The sequence below is a fragment of the Stegostoma tigrinum genome, chromosome 10 (assembly GCF_030684315.1).
Source record: "Stegostoma tigrinum isolate sSteTig4 chromosome 10, sSteTig4.hap1, whole genome shotgun sequence".
NCBI classification, from domain to species: Eukaryota; Metazoa; Chordata; class Chondrichthyes; order Orectolobiformes; family Stegostomatidae; genus Stegostoma; species Stegostoma tigrinum.
In genome coordinates this window covers 56,307,121-56,321,838 of record NC_081363.1, presented here as the reverse complement: position 1 = coordinate 56,321,838, position 14,718 = coordinate 56,307,121, and the positions used below count along the sequence as shown (strand labels likewise).

Here is a 14,718-nt window from a genome sequence, read left to right as displayed (position 1 = left end):
ACATTGAATTTGTCTGTGATAAATTGTTTGCTTTCCTTTTAGCCTTCAAATTTAGGCAACATCCATCTTTACAGTCTATTCCGAAAGCTAGTCATAGAGCCATCCAGGACAGAAATAGACTCACCAGTCCAACTTGTCTTGCCAGACATCCCAATTTGACCTAATTCCATTTCCCAGCATTTGGCCTATACTCTTTTTTTAGCCCTTCCTATTTGTTGACTCTTCTGGATTCCTTTTAAATGTGTAAGTGTAACCCCTTCCACCAGTTCCTCTGGCAGCTAGTTCCATACATGAACCATGCTCTGGGTGAAAAAGATCCTCAGGTCCTTTTTAAATCCTTTACTTCTCAACTTAAACCTACACCCTCTATTTTGGATTCTTCTACCCTCGAAAAAAAATCTTGACTGCTCACTCTAACAATGCCCCTCATGATTTTATAAACCTCTGTAAGGCCACTTCTCAGCCTTTAACACCTCCGGGAATAATAACCCCAGCCTATTCAGCCTCTCCATGTAGATCAAACCCTCCAACATCAGCAACATCCATGTAAATCTTTTCTGCATTCTTTCAAGTTTAAAAACATTATTTCTATAGAAGGATGACCATAATTGTATGCAGTATTCCAAAGTTGGCCTCACCAATGTCTTGTACAGCCGCAACATGATATCCGAATTCTTTAATTCATTGGTCGGAACATTGAGGATATGAAGGAGATGGTCTTTACACACTTGTAAATTTATTTTAAGTATTACACATTACAAGTATGTACCTCCTTATCCAACAACCATGGCTTTTTGATTTTGCTGAAAATAGACATGTTTTGTCAAAGTTTTTTTTATTTTGGACACATTATAACAATTCACAAGAATATCAATTTAAGGAAAAACCAGCACTTGTACTGTATGAAAGGAGAGTGCTGATTGATTGGCAAGTGGACAGTGAGTGGTAGAGGTTTTTAATTTCATCATGAGATGTGGGCATTGTTGACTGTGCCAATGTTTAATGCCTGTCCCCGGTTCACCGTGAGAGTGTTGTGGTAAAGTCATTACCATGGATTGTGAGAAGTGTTGTCATTTTGGTCCTGCGAATTGCCCAGTCTGCAGTCATCTTACCCGAGTAGGTTAGATTATCCCATAGTTGAAGTAACAAGTGAAACTAATCATTTCACAATGGTACATCACAGGAGCAACATAAGTGACTCTTGCCGCTAACCGCATGCAGCTGTCAAGCAAAAAGGACATTCTGCCTCTCTCAAAAATTAAAAATGTGGTACGTAAATTTCACTGCTGGCATGATACCAGTTATGTAGGTCATATGTACCAAACATTTGCTGTTGAGATTAAAAATAATGTCCCCTCTTACTGTTCTCAACAAGCATAGCACTGACTGTACGTAACTAGTCCAGGCTTGCAAAAGTCACAACACCACACCCAGCATTTTGATCCTCCAGTTGAATATTTGCTGAATGATCTTGAGTGAGCCACAAATTATGATGGCAACCAATTTAGGATTGTCAGCCAGGCTCGAAGTAAAATAGGTCATAACCATTCACTGGTTTATTTCTCATGACAGTGACTTAACCAACCAGTGACAACCTGCATGTTTCAGAATTTTAGAAAAGTCTGACGGTCAATTGTCAATCTTCATTAGTGCATTCTCCATGTCAACACCTCTATCAAGCATGTTTGATTTGCCAATCACTCCAACAGTCAGATGAGGCCAGAGTCTCTGCCCTTGACTTCAAGGCCAGATTTAACCATATGGCATCAAGAAGCCCTAGCAAAACTGAAGTTAATGGAAAATGGTTGGGGGAAACATTCTGCTGTTAAAGTCATACTTAACACGAAGCAAAATGATTGTGCCTGTTGGAGTTCAGGAATCAAATCTGCAGGTCATCACTATAAGATTCTTCAGGGTATATATTTTCTGATCAACCTGTTCAGTGATGTTGTTAAACACCTCTGGAGCTGGTGGGACTTGAACCCAGGCCTTGTGGCTCAGAGGCAGGGACACTACCACCATGCCAAGAGAGCCCTGGTTCATCAGGATAGTGTCCTAGGCCTAACCATTTTTAGCAGCTTCATCAATGACAATTCATCCATCATTAGGTCAGCAGCAGAGATGTTTGCTATGATGCATATTGCTCAGCACCATTCGCTGCTTTCCAGGTACTGAAGCAGTCCATATCCAAAAACAGTAAGATTTGGACAAATCAGATTTGGGCAGACAAATGACAAGTAGCACTTATGCCACAAAAGTTCTGAGCAATGACTATCTCAAACAAGGGAGAGTTTAATTGTTAGCCCTACTGATTTTTCTGCTATGAACATTCTAGAGGGTTGCCATTGACCAGAAACCAAATTGGGCTAGCAATTAAAAATTCTGTTGCTACAAGAGCAGACCAAGGCTTGGAATCCAACAGTGTGCATTTTACCACCTGACCCCCCCCAATCCATCATCTACAACACTTAGCTTAACAATCTTCTTGTTACCTATGATGTTGTGATCAATGCTGAATGTTGTGCCGTGTATATTTCTTCACTTTCTTTTTGTAAGGTTGAGGTCATTCAGAGTCATAGAATCATATAGTATGGAAACAGACTATTCAGTCCAACTAGCCCACACTGACCATGTTCCCGAACTAAACTCATCCCACCTGCCTGAGTTTGGTCCACATCCTTCCTAATCTTTCCTAATCATAAACTTATACAGGTGATTTTTAAATATTGTAATTGTAGCTGAAGCTACCACATGAACCACTCTACGTGTAAAACCGTTGTCCCTCATGTCCTTTTTAAATCTTTCTCCTCTCACCTTAAAAATATGCCGCTTAGTTTTCCTGCCTTTTCCCCAAACCTTTGATTCCGTTATTGACAAATAATGTGTGTTTCTCAGCCTTGAATATACTTAATGATGAACTTCTTCAGCCTTCTGTAGTAAAGAATTCCACAGATTCACTACCCTCACAGAAACAATGTTTCTTCAACTCAATTTTAAATGACCTAAATGGTGAAAAAGCTGTAGACAATTTTACTTTAACAATAAAGTAATAGCACATAATAAACATTCAATAAATACAAATGAATAAGGCTGTGTATTATAAATTACACATTAAATAGCAGATAGACAAAGATGGGTCTCTCATGTTTGCAGCTTTCTACTCCATATTCACAACAGCAATTTGAGTCAGTCAGCCTTGGAAATCCCTGATCTTCCTTAGAGAATTGCAGCTTCTACCCTTCACCTCATTAACTAGAGACTTATTGAATCGGAGCACCCGCTCCCACCACAAATTCTGCAATAAAATGGTTCAGTTCTCCACAACCTTCTCAATTCTGTCCGTGACCGGTTATTCTCGATCAATTCTATGTAACTAAAACAGCAATTACTTTAGCTTCACCCCTAGATCTCTCTTTCTTGTTCAATGTCTAACTGTACCACCACTTTAAACAAATTTGACCACACAGACTTGTTTTCTTGTCAGCTGGGGTCATGTGGTAACAGGAATGTACTCTTTGCTGGCATGTATATGCAACCAGCCACATGACCTCTACGTGGAGTCATTGTGTCATACAGCACAAAAACTGATCCTTTGGCCTAACTGTCCATCCTGACCATAATCCCAAACTAAACTAGTCCCACCTACCTGGACTTGGCCCATATTCCTACAAATGTTTCTTGTTCATATACTGTTCTAAATGTCTTTTAAACATTGTAACTGTACCTGCATCTACAAATTGCTCTTGAAGTTCATTCCACACATGAACCACTCTGTGTATGAAAGTTGCCCCTCATGTCCTTTTTAAATATTTCTCCTCTCACGTTAACATCATGTTCCCAATCTTGAAATCCCCAACTTTGTGGTGAAGACACATGCCATTCACTTTATCCACACTCCTCATTATTTTATCAACTTCGAGAAGATCACCTCTCAATTTTCTACGCACCTGTGGAAAAAGTGCCAGTCTGTCCAGCCGCTCCTTATAACTCAAACACTCCGTTCCTGGCAACATCCTGGTAAATTTCTTCTGAACCCTCTGCAACTTAATAATGTCCTTCCTGTAACAGCGAGACCAAAACTGGACATAGTACTTTAGAGGAGACCTCACCAACAGCCTTTCTCAACCACGACATTATGCCCCAACTCCTATACTCAAATGTCTGAGCAATAAAGACAAGCATGTTAAATGCCTTTTAACCGCCTATTTATATATGATGCAAACTTCACAGCATTATGTACCTGAATCCCTAGACCTCTCTGTTCTACAACACTGCCCAAAGCCCTACTTCTAGTTATGTAAGTTTCACTTTTTTTGGTTTACCAAAATGCAATACCTAAATTTATCCAAATTAAACTCCATTTGCCACAGTTCTGAGGAATCACCGGACCCGAAACGTTAACTCTGATTTTTTTTTCTTCACGGATGCTGCCAGACCTGCTGGGCTTTTCCAGCAACTTCTGTTTTTGTTCCATTTGCTGCTCAGCCCATTGACTCAACTGATCAAGATTTCTTTGTAATCTTCGATTATCTTCTCACTGTCCACTATGCCACTAATCTTGGTGTCATCGCAAACTAATGAGCCATGCTTTCTATATTTGCATCGAAATCATTTATATAAATAATAAGCAAAAGTGTACTCTGCACTGATCCTTGTGGATCACTGTTGATCAAAGGCCTCCAGCCGAAAAAACAACCCTCCTCCATCACACTGCCTTCTGCTGTTAAGCCAATTTTATATCCAATTTGCAAGCTCACCCTGAATCCCATGTGATTTAACTTTGCTAATTAGTCTACCAAGTGGAACCTCATCAAAAACCTTACTAAAGTCCATGTAAATAATGTCCACTGCTCTGCACCCACCTCACCCCATCCATCTTCTTGGTTACTTCCTCAAAATACTTAACCAAGTTTGTGAGACATGATTTCGCTCGCACAAAGACTGTCTAATTTTTCTAATGTCTCTTTCACTGCAGCTCTTTCTCTTGCCCTGTCCCTTGGTCTGATTGGCCAACTGCACTGAGCCACATTCTTACTGTTGCTCTTGCTCAGTGTTGAATGTCGATACCCACTTCTCACTGTGTTCTCCAGGGCCTGATTCTGGCACCTTCCCCTGACAGTGGTATTCTCACTTAGACTGTGCAAACTATGCATTCCATCACAATTTGACTGCAGACTTTAATTCACTAAAACCCTTTAGGGAAGCAAATCTACCATCTTACCCAGTCTGTAATGCAGACCAATTTGAATCAGTCATGTTATAATACTGTATTCTGGCATTGTCAATATATAATGGGAGTTAATTATTGATTTCTCCTGAGACAATCGCTTAGTGTATACGTCTCAAACCTCATTGGAACAGCATGCTATGAACCAAGCCCTACTATTCGTAGAGTCATCATAAAATTAAAGATTTTACCAATGTATGCAAAAGTTTCCATTTATCAGTCTTTTAGTTCCTGGTTTTCTGATGAAGGGTCTAGGCCCGAAACGTCAGCTTTTGTGCTCCTAAGATGCTGCTTGGCCTGCTGTGTTCATCCACCTCCACACTTTGTTATAATGGAAAGTATGACGAGGTTTCTATATTTCACGGTTATTGCAGATAAATAATTTCTAGCTACAGGTAAACAACAATGAAATATCAACAAATAACTCTCTTTTGGTTGAAATACTGTCCTCCCCTTACCGACTTGCCCCCATGCGCGCGCGCACACACACACACAGACAAACGCATGAACATTGGTGCTTTGGGTAGAGGGAAAACTGAGAAGATATTCAATTATCCCTGTCCCAAGTGTTCACTGCGATGATCCTTTTGGATTACCAGGACTTGTTGCTTCTTGATCACTCTTCTCCAGATACTTTCACTCACTTGCACTAGTTCAAGAATGATAAGGTTGTCAGCGTAATGATTAAAAGCAATTGCTTACAACAACTCGTAAGGAAAAATTAGCTGCTTTTCTTCAGACTTTAGGTGTATTGTTTAATTGCATAGATGTCTTTTCACAACATCTCTTTCTGGAGGTCTAAATTATTCTGGCTGTCTCATTCACACCAACAAGCTGTTCAGCTACCTCAGAGCCACTTAATGCTTGTTGATGGCAGAAAGTCATTGCCAATGGCAAACTGGTTGTTGTTCTACAGACCAATCAGTTACTTGTTGCAGGTCAAATCTGATTTTGTCCCTCGTGCCAATTAATTTATTTACAATTAATTAATTTACAACTACACTTCTCTCACTGCTTCAACAAAAAAAAGTGTACTGAGCACTTACAATATGTACAGATTAATTTTAAAATGTGCTGCTGTCCCTTCCCTGGTTTTTAAAATATTTTCACATTTCAGTTCCTTGTCAAAAATACAGGAACTTTAATAGATACAGTCTTTACACATATTGTGAAGTAGCAAGTCAACCGGTTGCATATACTTCCATACTAATCTCTATTGTACAAAACCAAAGCCATAATTTGTATTGTATGACCATGCTTCATTTTGCAAAAGGCTTCAGTTGAATTTTACACAGCATATATTTGCAATCGCATATTTGACATTATAAAAGTCTTTTTTGGAAAGCATTCAACTGAATATCAATTACACCCATTAAAAACGAATTAAACCTTGTGATTTGCGTTGCTCGGAATAAAGTTGAGAAATAAAATATCACTTGTAGAATGATGGAACTTGCTGAGAATTTTCGTCTCTGTAATTCTGCTGACCAATCCCAATTGGACATCACTGGTCATTTACACTGATGAGGTTACAGAGGTGATCAAATGTGTAGTAATTGTAGCAAAGTCAGCAATGTGAACCTCATAGAATATGAGTTCCCTGATTGGAGCTGTTAATCTGGTTCAGTCAAGGAGCTCTGGCTGACAGATATAAACAGAAGTGCCAGAGAGACTGTTGATTTCTAAGAGTTGCCTGTGAGGAAGTCTGACCAGTGTCAAGTACCGTGTAAATAAAGAGTGGCTTGGAGATGAGATACCATCCTCTACAGATTTATGTCAATACGTTTATTCCAAGATTATATGCTTTGTGATCATAAATGCCATCATCAGGACTGCTGTTGACACTTTCCAACATTTCATTGCATTCTAGAGACAGATCATACCCACTGGTCAGCCATTTACAGCAAGCTGTCTAGAATGACAGGGCACTTTTCTTCAAGTATGCAGTTGTTAACAGAGGCATTGACTTTCCCTAATATGACGTGCAATCCACTTGGAGATTGCACATCAGCTCTTGGCATCTGTATGGGATTTCATAAAGAGGTCGAAGGAAATTATTAAGGAACTGAATAAGGAGACTTTACTGGATCAGCGTTACAATTTGGAAAGATTTTCAATGTACAGTTTTCTCAAATACTCTGTTTAATGACCCATAGGGGTTCTCTGATATTGCATCAAAATGCTTCCTTCGAATCCCATAAGGTAAAAGATTGTCTTATGATATTTTGGCTTTTTGGACCCGTGGCCTCTTTCTTTCGGTACCTAAGCTAAGGTAAAGGCTTGCACTTATTAAATACATCCAATCTCTTCAGACGATCCAACATTCTTCCCAATGAATGAACCACTTGTTGAGGTTCAGTGATCATTGTCTTGTCAGAAAATGCTACAGCCAATTTCATATGACAAAGATCCTACGAATATAATGCGATCAGTGACCAGCTGACCTGTTTTGCTGATCCATGCTTTGGAATGAATGTTGTGTAGGACATAAGAAAGACTTTGTCTCGATAACAGTCTCACAGACAATTTATGAACGAGAACACTCTTGACAGTGGAGCACTGAAATTGTATTACACAAAAATGTTAGCCAGATGCATCTGCACGATGTTGAAATTAATCCTAATCTTCAAACCCAAAAGGGATTGAAATGGCACCTAATCTAAAGGTAGTTTTGGTGTTTGCAATTTAATGGCTTCTGTGCAAAATTAGCTGATACGACTACTTAGATCTTTGGAATTCTATAGAAACTATAAACAGCACCCTTGTCTGCAATGCTCTTGATTTCAGTAGTTTATCTTGTTTACCTTAAACCAAAGTAGGCTCAATTATTATAATGTGCTGGCAAGTTTTCTGAATCAAATGATGTACTAGTTGCTAGAAGGAAAACTAATTAACTTAACTGACTTTTCATAGTTGTTACTGATGTGCAACAATGTTCTTTTTGCTTTATTGGCAGCAGGATGAGAGAAAATCTTAAGTCTGTAGTTTAGACATAAAATTTTAACAAGTTAATTGATTTAGTTATTGAATTACTTAATCTCTGCATGTTGACATACAGAAATTTGAACAGTACTTAAATGTAACTGCTTGTTGTTGGAATTCAGGTGGCAGTCACGGATGTCAAAAGTCAGCAGTTGATAAATCATTTTCCCGTGGTTGGAGTCGTGATCAGCCTGGGCATGTACAAATGAGACAACGAAGTGCTACCACTGCTGGTTCTCCTGGAACAGAAAAGGCCAGAAATATAGTACGACAGAAAACTATAGGTAAGTGAAATTAAAATGTTGAAATATTAATCAACAGGACTTTTCAAATTTATTTATTGTGCCAAATATTTTGAACTGGCGCAAGTGCATCCTTAATTAAGGGCAGCACGGTGGCTCAGTGGTTAGCACTGCAACCTCACAGCGCCAGGGACCCGGGTTCAATTCCTGCCTTGGGCGACTTTCTGTGTGGAGTTTGCACATTCTCCCTGTGCCTGTGTGGGTTTCCTCCGGGTGCTCCGGTTTCCTCCCACAGCCCAAAGATGGGCAGGTTACGTGGATTGGCCATGCTAAATTGCCCATAGTGTTCAGGGCATGTGGGGGATGGGTCTGGGTGGGATGCTCCAACAGGCGGTGTGGACTTGTTGGGCCGAAGGGCCTGTTTCCACACTGTAGGGAATCTAATCTAATCTTAATTGAGAAGGTTAATCTGCTGATGAAATACTCCTATTTAAATTCCACTTTTTATGATTTGTTTTGTTTTTGTATTCAGTTTGATATTAAATGAAATTGAGTAAGTGGGTTTCTTGCATCTTGTTGCAATAATGTAAATTATTTTCATGTCCTTTGTGTATTGCAACTGAATTTTTTTACAGATGTATCTAACATAAATCTGTTGTACTATAATCTAACTTCTGACACATATTTAGTTCTGAACATAGTTTCCTTTTACAGATCACTCATCCTTTAATAACCTTTTAACAGGCAGCACAGTGGCACATGATTAGCATTGTCGCTTCACAACATCAGACACTCTGATTCAATTCCAGATTCGGGCAACTGTTTGTGTGGAGTTTGCCCATTTCCCCCCATTTCTGCATAGGTTTCCTCTGGGAGCTCCAGTTTCATTCCAAAGTCCAAAGATGTACAGGTTAAGTAGTTTGGCCATGCTAAGTTGCCCCATAATGTCCAGGGATATGCAGGCTAGGTGGATTAGCCATGGGAAATGCAGAGTTACAGGAATAGGGTAGCTTAGGGTAGGGGAGTGAGTGTGGGTGGTATGCTGTTTGGAGGATCAGCACAAACTCAGTGGACCGAATGGCCTGCTTCCACACTGCAGGGATTCTAATTCTGTTTCTAATATGCCAAAGGATTTGTATTTTTAAATGAGCATATTGTACTTACTTAATTTACTTGAGAAAAGATTTTGTTTTTAATGTTCTTTACAGCAGTCCTGCTTTGACTTCTATCAACTTTTCATTTCATCGATCTTGCAACGTCATGTGGCCCCTCTTTCTATGACTGCAATCGCTGAACAAACCATTTGTGATCAATTTTTTTTTAATCACTCACCCCATTCGTAATCTCCTACCGTCTTCGAGCTCCGCTGACATTTGAATCTGCGCCAAGAAAAATCTCTTCCTTCAGTCCTCTACTGACATACGGCAATGATTTCAAACTCACAACAATCTAGTCTTTGGCTCTATATTTGTCATAATCCAATTTCAATGATCTTTCTATCAATTATACCCTCGCCACTCCTTTTAATGCCTCCTTGCCACAAACAAAACCTTAACTCTTCCTCTTCATCGTCTGGCTTGGGCCCTATCTTTTCTCCCTCAAATCCAAGGGAGTGAAGATTTTCTGTGTGTTATGCACAGCTGATTGAATTAACAATTGCATTTGGACAGCATGGAGAATTAATTTGCCCTTCACTTCCAAAACACTCATATTCTAGGATCATCCCGGAATGCAAAGGTAACCTTTAGCTTCTTTTCTCTAAATTAAAGGTGAGAAATCACACAACACCATAGTTCAGTAGGTTGATTTGAAAACACAAAGATCCAGAGTCTAACTCCTCCTTCAGGTGTTAGTAAGAGAGGTGGCATCATACACAGAACTTATAAGCCAAGGATCAAAGGGTCCCACCACTGATGAGGATATATTAAACAAGCATAAGATGCTGTTAAATCTTTAATCAGTTAGAAAGTTTTAATTATTTAATATGTATATGTAAAACCCTTGAATTTCTTTCAAGTCACTGCCCTGAGTGGATGAAAGATATTATCAGTGTAAAGAAGAGGTGACATTTAGGTTAGACAGTGAGTGTTAAGTGTGAGGCCTTGTTTCAAATCTGTTTGTCTTTGGGTTTGGAGTCAGACTAATTTTATTTCGAAAGTAAGAACTTATAGAACATCACATTGGCTGGTGCGCTTTTTGAACAAAATAGAATGTACCTGCAAATACAAATTCACCCCGTAGATTTGTGTTTATGTGTCTATGTGTGAGGATGAGTGTGAGAGGAGAGAGTGAGTGTGTGTCTGTTTGTGAGGAGAGAGAGAGTGAGTGTTTGTATAAGGAGAGAGGGAGCAAGTATATTGTGAGAGGAGAGTGTGTGTTAGAGAGAGAGAGAGAGTGATGTGTGTGTGAGAGAGAGAGAGAGAGAGTGGTGTGTGAGAGAGAGAGTGGTGTGTGTGTGTGAGAGAGAGAGTGGTGTGTGTGTGTGAGAAAGAGAGAGAGAATGGTGTGTGAGAGAGAGAGTGGTGTGTGTGTGTGAGAGAGAGAGTGGTGTGTGTGTGTGTGAGAGAGAGAGAGTGGTGTGTGTGTGTGTGAGAGAGAGAGAGTGGTGTGTGTGTGTGAGAGAGAGAGAGTGGTGTGTGTGTGTGAGAGAGAGAGTGGTGTGTGTGTGTGAGAGAGAGTGGTGTGTGTGTGTGAGAGAGAGTGGTGTGTGTGTGTGAGAGAGAGTGGTGTGTGTGTGTGAGAGAGAGAGAGTGGTGTGTGTGTGTGTGAGAGAGAGAGAGAGTGGTGTGTGTGTGTGTGAGAGAGAGAGAGTGGTGTGTGTGTGTGTGTGAGAGAGAGAGAGTGGTGTGTGTGTGAGAGAGAGAGAGTGGAGTGTGTGTGAGAGAGAGAGAGTGGAGTGTGTGTGTGTGTGAGAGAGAGAATGGAGTGTGTGTGTGTGAGAGAGAGAGAGAGTGGAGTGTGTGTGAGAGAGAGAGAGTGGAGTGTGTGTGAGAGAGAGTGGTGTGTGTGAGAGAGAGTGGTGTGTGTGAGAGAGAGTGGTGTGTGTGAGAGAGAGTGACAGTGGAGTGTGTGTGAGAGTGGAGTGTGTGTGTGAGAGTGGAGTGTGTGTGAGAGTGGAGTGTGTGTATGTGTGTGATTGGAATGTGTGAGAGTGGAGTGTGTGTGTGTGAGAGTGGAGTGTGTGTGTGTGAGAGTGGAGTGTGTGTGTGAGAGTGGAGTGTGTGTGTGAGAGTGGAGTGTGTGTGTGTGTGTGAGTGGAATGTGTGTGAGTGGAGTGTGTGTGTGTGTGAGAGTGGAGTGTGTGTGTGAGAGTGGAGTGTGTGTGTGAGTGTGAGTGGAATGTGTGTGAATGGAGTGTGTGTGTGTGAGAGTGGAGTGTGTGTGTGTGAGAGTGGAGTGTGTGTGTGAGAGTGGAGTGTGTGTGTGAGAGAGAGTGGAGTGTGTGTGAGAGAGTGGAGTGTGTGTGTGAGAGTGGAGTGTGTGTGTGTGAGAGTGGAATGTGTGTGTGTGAGTGGAATGTGTGTGTGTGAGTGGAGTGTGTGTGTGTGAGTGAAGTGTGTGTGTGATAGAGAGAGAGAGAGTGGAGTGTGTGTGTGTGTGAGAGAGAGAGTGGAGTGTGTGTGAGAGAGAGAGAGTGGAGTGTGTGTGTGTGAGAGAGAGAGTGGAGTGTGTGTGTGAGAGAGAGAGAGTGGAGTGTGTGTGAGAGAGAGAGAGTGGAGTGTGTGTGTGTGAGAGAGAGAGAGTCGTGTGTGTGAGAGAGAGTGGTGTGTGTGAGAGAGAGTGGTGTGTGTGAGAGAGAGTGGTGTGTGTGAGAGAGAGTGGTGTGTGTGAGAGAGAGTGGTGTGTGTGAGAGAGAGAGACAGTGGAGTGTGTGTGAGAGTGGAGTGTGTGTGAGAGAGTGGAGTGTGTGTGTGAGAGTGGAGTGTGTGTGAGAGAGTGGAGTGTGTGTGTGAGAGTGGAGTGTGTGTGTGAGAGTGGAGTGTGTGTGTGAGAGTGGAGTGTGTGTGTGAGAGTGGAGTGTGTGTGTGTGAGTCGAGTGTGTGTGTGTGTGAGTGGAGTGTGTGTGTGAGTGGTGGGTGTGTGTGATAGAGAGAGAGTGGTGTGTGTGTGAGAGAGAGAGAGTGGTGTGTGTGTGTGAGAGAGAGAGAGTGGTGTGTGTGTGTGTGTGTGAGAGAGAGAGAGTGGTGTGTGTGTGTGTGTGTGTGTGTGAGAGAGAGAGAGAGAGTGGTGTGTGTGTGTGTGAGAGAGAGAGAGTGGAGTGTGTGTGTGAGAGAGAGTGGAGTGTGTGTGAGAGAGTGGAGTGTGTGTGTGAGAGTGGAGTGTGTGTGTGTGAGAGTGGAATGTGTGTGTGTGAGTGGAATGTGTGTGTGTGAGTGGAGTGTGTGTGTGTGAGTGAAGTGTGTGTGTGATAGAGAGAGAGAGAGTGGAGTGTGTGTGTGTGTGAGAGAGAGAGTGGAGTGTGTGTGAGAGAGAGAGAGAGTGGAGTGTGTGTGTGTGAGAGAGAGAGTGGAGTGTGTGTGTGAGAGAGAGAGAGTGGAGTGTGTGTGAGAGAGAGAGAGTGGAGTGTGTGTGTGTGAGAGAGAGAGAGTCGTGTGTGTGAGAGAGAGTGGTGTGTGTGAGAGAAAGTGGTGTGTGTGAGAGAGAGTGGTGTGTGTGAGAGAGAGTGGTGTGTGTGAGAGAGAGAGACAGTGGAGTGTGTGTGAGAGTGGAGTGTGTGTGAGAGAGTGGAGTGTGTGTGTGAGAGTGGAGTGTGTGTGTGAGAGTGGAGTGTGTGTGAGAGAGTGGAGTGTGTGTGTGAGAGTGGAGTGTGTGTGTGAGAGTGGAGTGTGTGTGTGAGAGTGGAGTGTGTGTGTGAGAGAGAGAGAGTGGTGTGTGTGAGAGAGAGAGTGGTGTGTGTGAGAGAGAGTGGTGTGTGTGAGAGAGAGAGACAGTGGAGTGTGTGTGAGAGTGGAGTGTGTGTGTGAGAGTGGAGTGTGTGTGTGAGAGTGGAGTGTGTGTGTGAGAGTGGAGTGTGTGTGTGAGAGTGGAGTGTGTGTGTGAGAGTGGAGTGTGTGTGAGAGTGGAGTGTGTGTGTGAGAGTGGAGTGTGTGTGTGAGAGTGGAGTGTGTGTGTGTGAGAGTGGAGTGTGTGTGTGTGAGAGTGGAATGTGTGTGTGTGAGTGGAATTTGTGTGTGTGAGAGTGGAGTGTGTGTGTGAGAGAGAGAGTGGTGGGTGTGTGTGAGAGAGAGAGAGTGGTGTGTGTGTGTGTGAGAGAGAGAGAGTGGTGTGTGTGTGTGAGAGAGAGAGAGAGTGGTGTGTGTGTGTGTGAGAGAGAGAGAGAGAGTGGTGTGTGTGTGTGAGAGAGAGTGGGGTGTGTGTGTGTGAGAGAGAGAGAGTGGAGTGTGTGTGAGAGAGAGAGAGTGGAGTGTGTGTGAGAGAGAGAGAGTGGTGTGTGTGTGTGATAGAGAGAGAGAGTGGTGTGTGTGTGTGTGAGAGAGAGAGTGGTGTGTGTGTGTGTGAGAGAGAGAGTGGAGTGTGTGTGTGAGAGAGAGAGTGCAGTGTGTGTGTGTGACAGAGAGAGAGTGGAGTGTGTGTGTGTGTGTGAGAGAGAGAGAGTGGTGTGTGTGTTTGAGAGAGAGAGAGTGGAGTGTGTGTGAGAGAGAGAGTGGAGTGTGTGTGAGAGAGAGAGAGTGGAGTGTGTGTGAGAGTGGAGTGTGTGTGTGAGAGTGGAGTGTGTGTGTGAGAGTGGAGTGTGTGTGAGAGTGGAGTGTGTGTGTGAGAGTGGAGTGTGTGTGTGAGAGTGGAGTGTGTGTGTGAGAGTGGAGTGTGTGTGTGTGAGAGTGGAGTGTGTGTGTGTGAGAGTGGAATGTGTGTGTGTGAGTGGAATGTGTGTGTGTGAGAGAGTGGAGTGTGTGTGTGAGAGAGAGAGTGGTGGGTGTGTGTGATAGAGAGAGAGTGGTGTGTGTGTGTGAGAGAGAGAGAGTGGTGTGTGTGTGTGTGAGAGAGAGAGAGAGTGGTGTGTGTGTGTGTGAGAGAGAGAGAGAGAGTGGTGTGTGTGTGTGAGAGAGAGAGAGAGTGGTGTGTGTGTGTGAGAGAGAGAGAGAGTGGTGTGTGTGTGTGAGAGAGAGAGAGAGTGGTGTGTGTGTGTGAGAGAGAGAGAGTGGTGTGTGTGTGTGTGAGAGAGAGAGAGAGTGGTGTGTGTGTATGTGTGAGAGAGAGAGAGTGGAGTGTGTGTGTGAGAGAGAGAGTGGAGTGTGTGTGTGAGAGAGAGAGAGAGTGGTGTGTGTG

At 42.6% G+C, this 14,718-nt stretch overlaps 1 protein-coding gene across 11 annotated transcripts in view; it reads left to right on the top strand.

Moving 5' to 3' along the window:
* ralgapa1 (Ral GTPase activating protein catalytic subunit alpha 1) overlaps positions 1-14,718 on the top strand; it is a 324,614-nt gene that overhangs the window by 89,456 nt on the left and 220,440 nt on the right. For all 11 annotated transcript variants that reach the window (XM_048537681.2, XM_059649187.1, XM_048537674.2 and 8 more), the window contains one exon: positions 8,332-8,493. In XM_048537681.2, the coding sequence (XP_048393638.1) occupies positions 8,332-8,493 (162 nt within the window). The remainder of the gene's footprint in view (positions 1-8,331; positions 8,494-14,718) is intronic.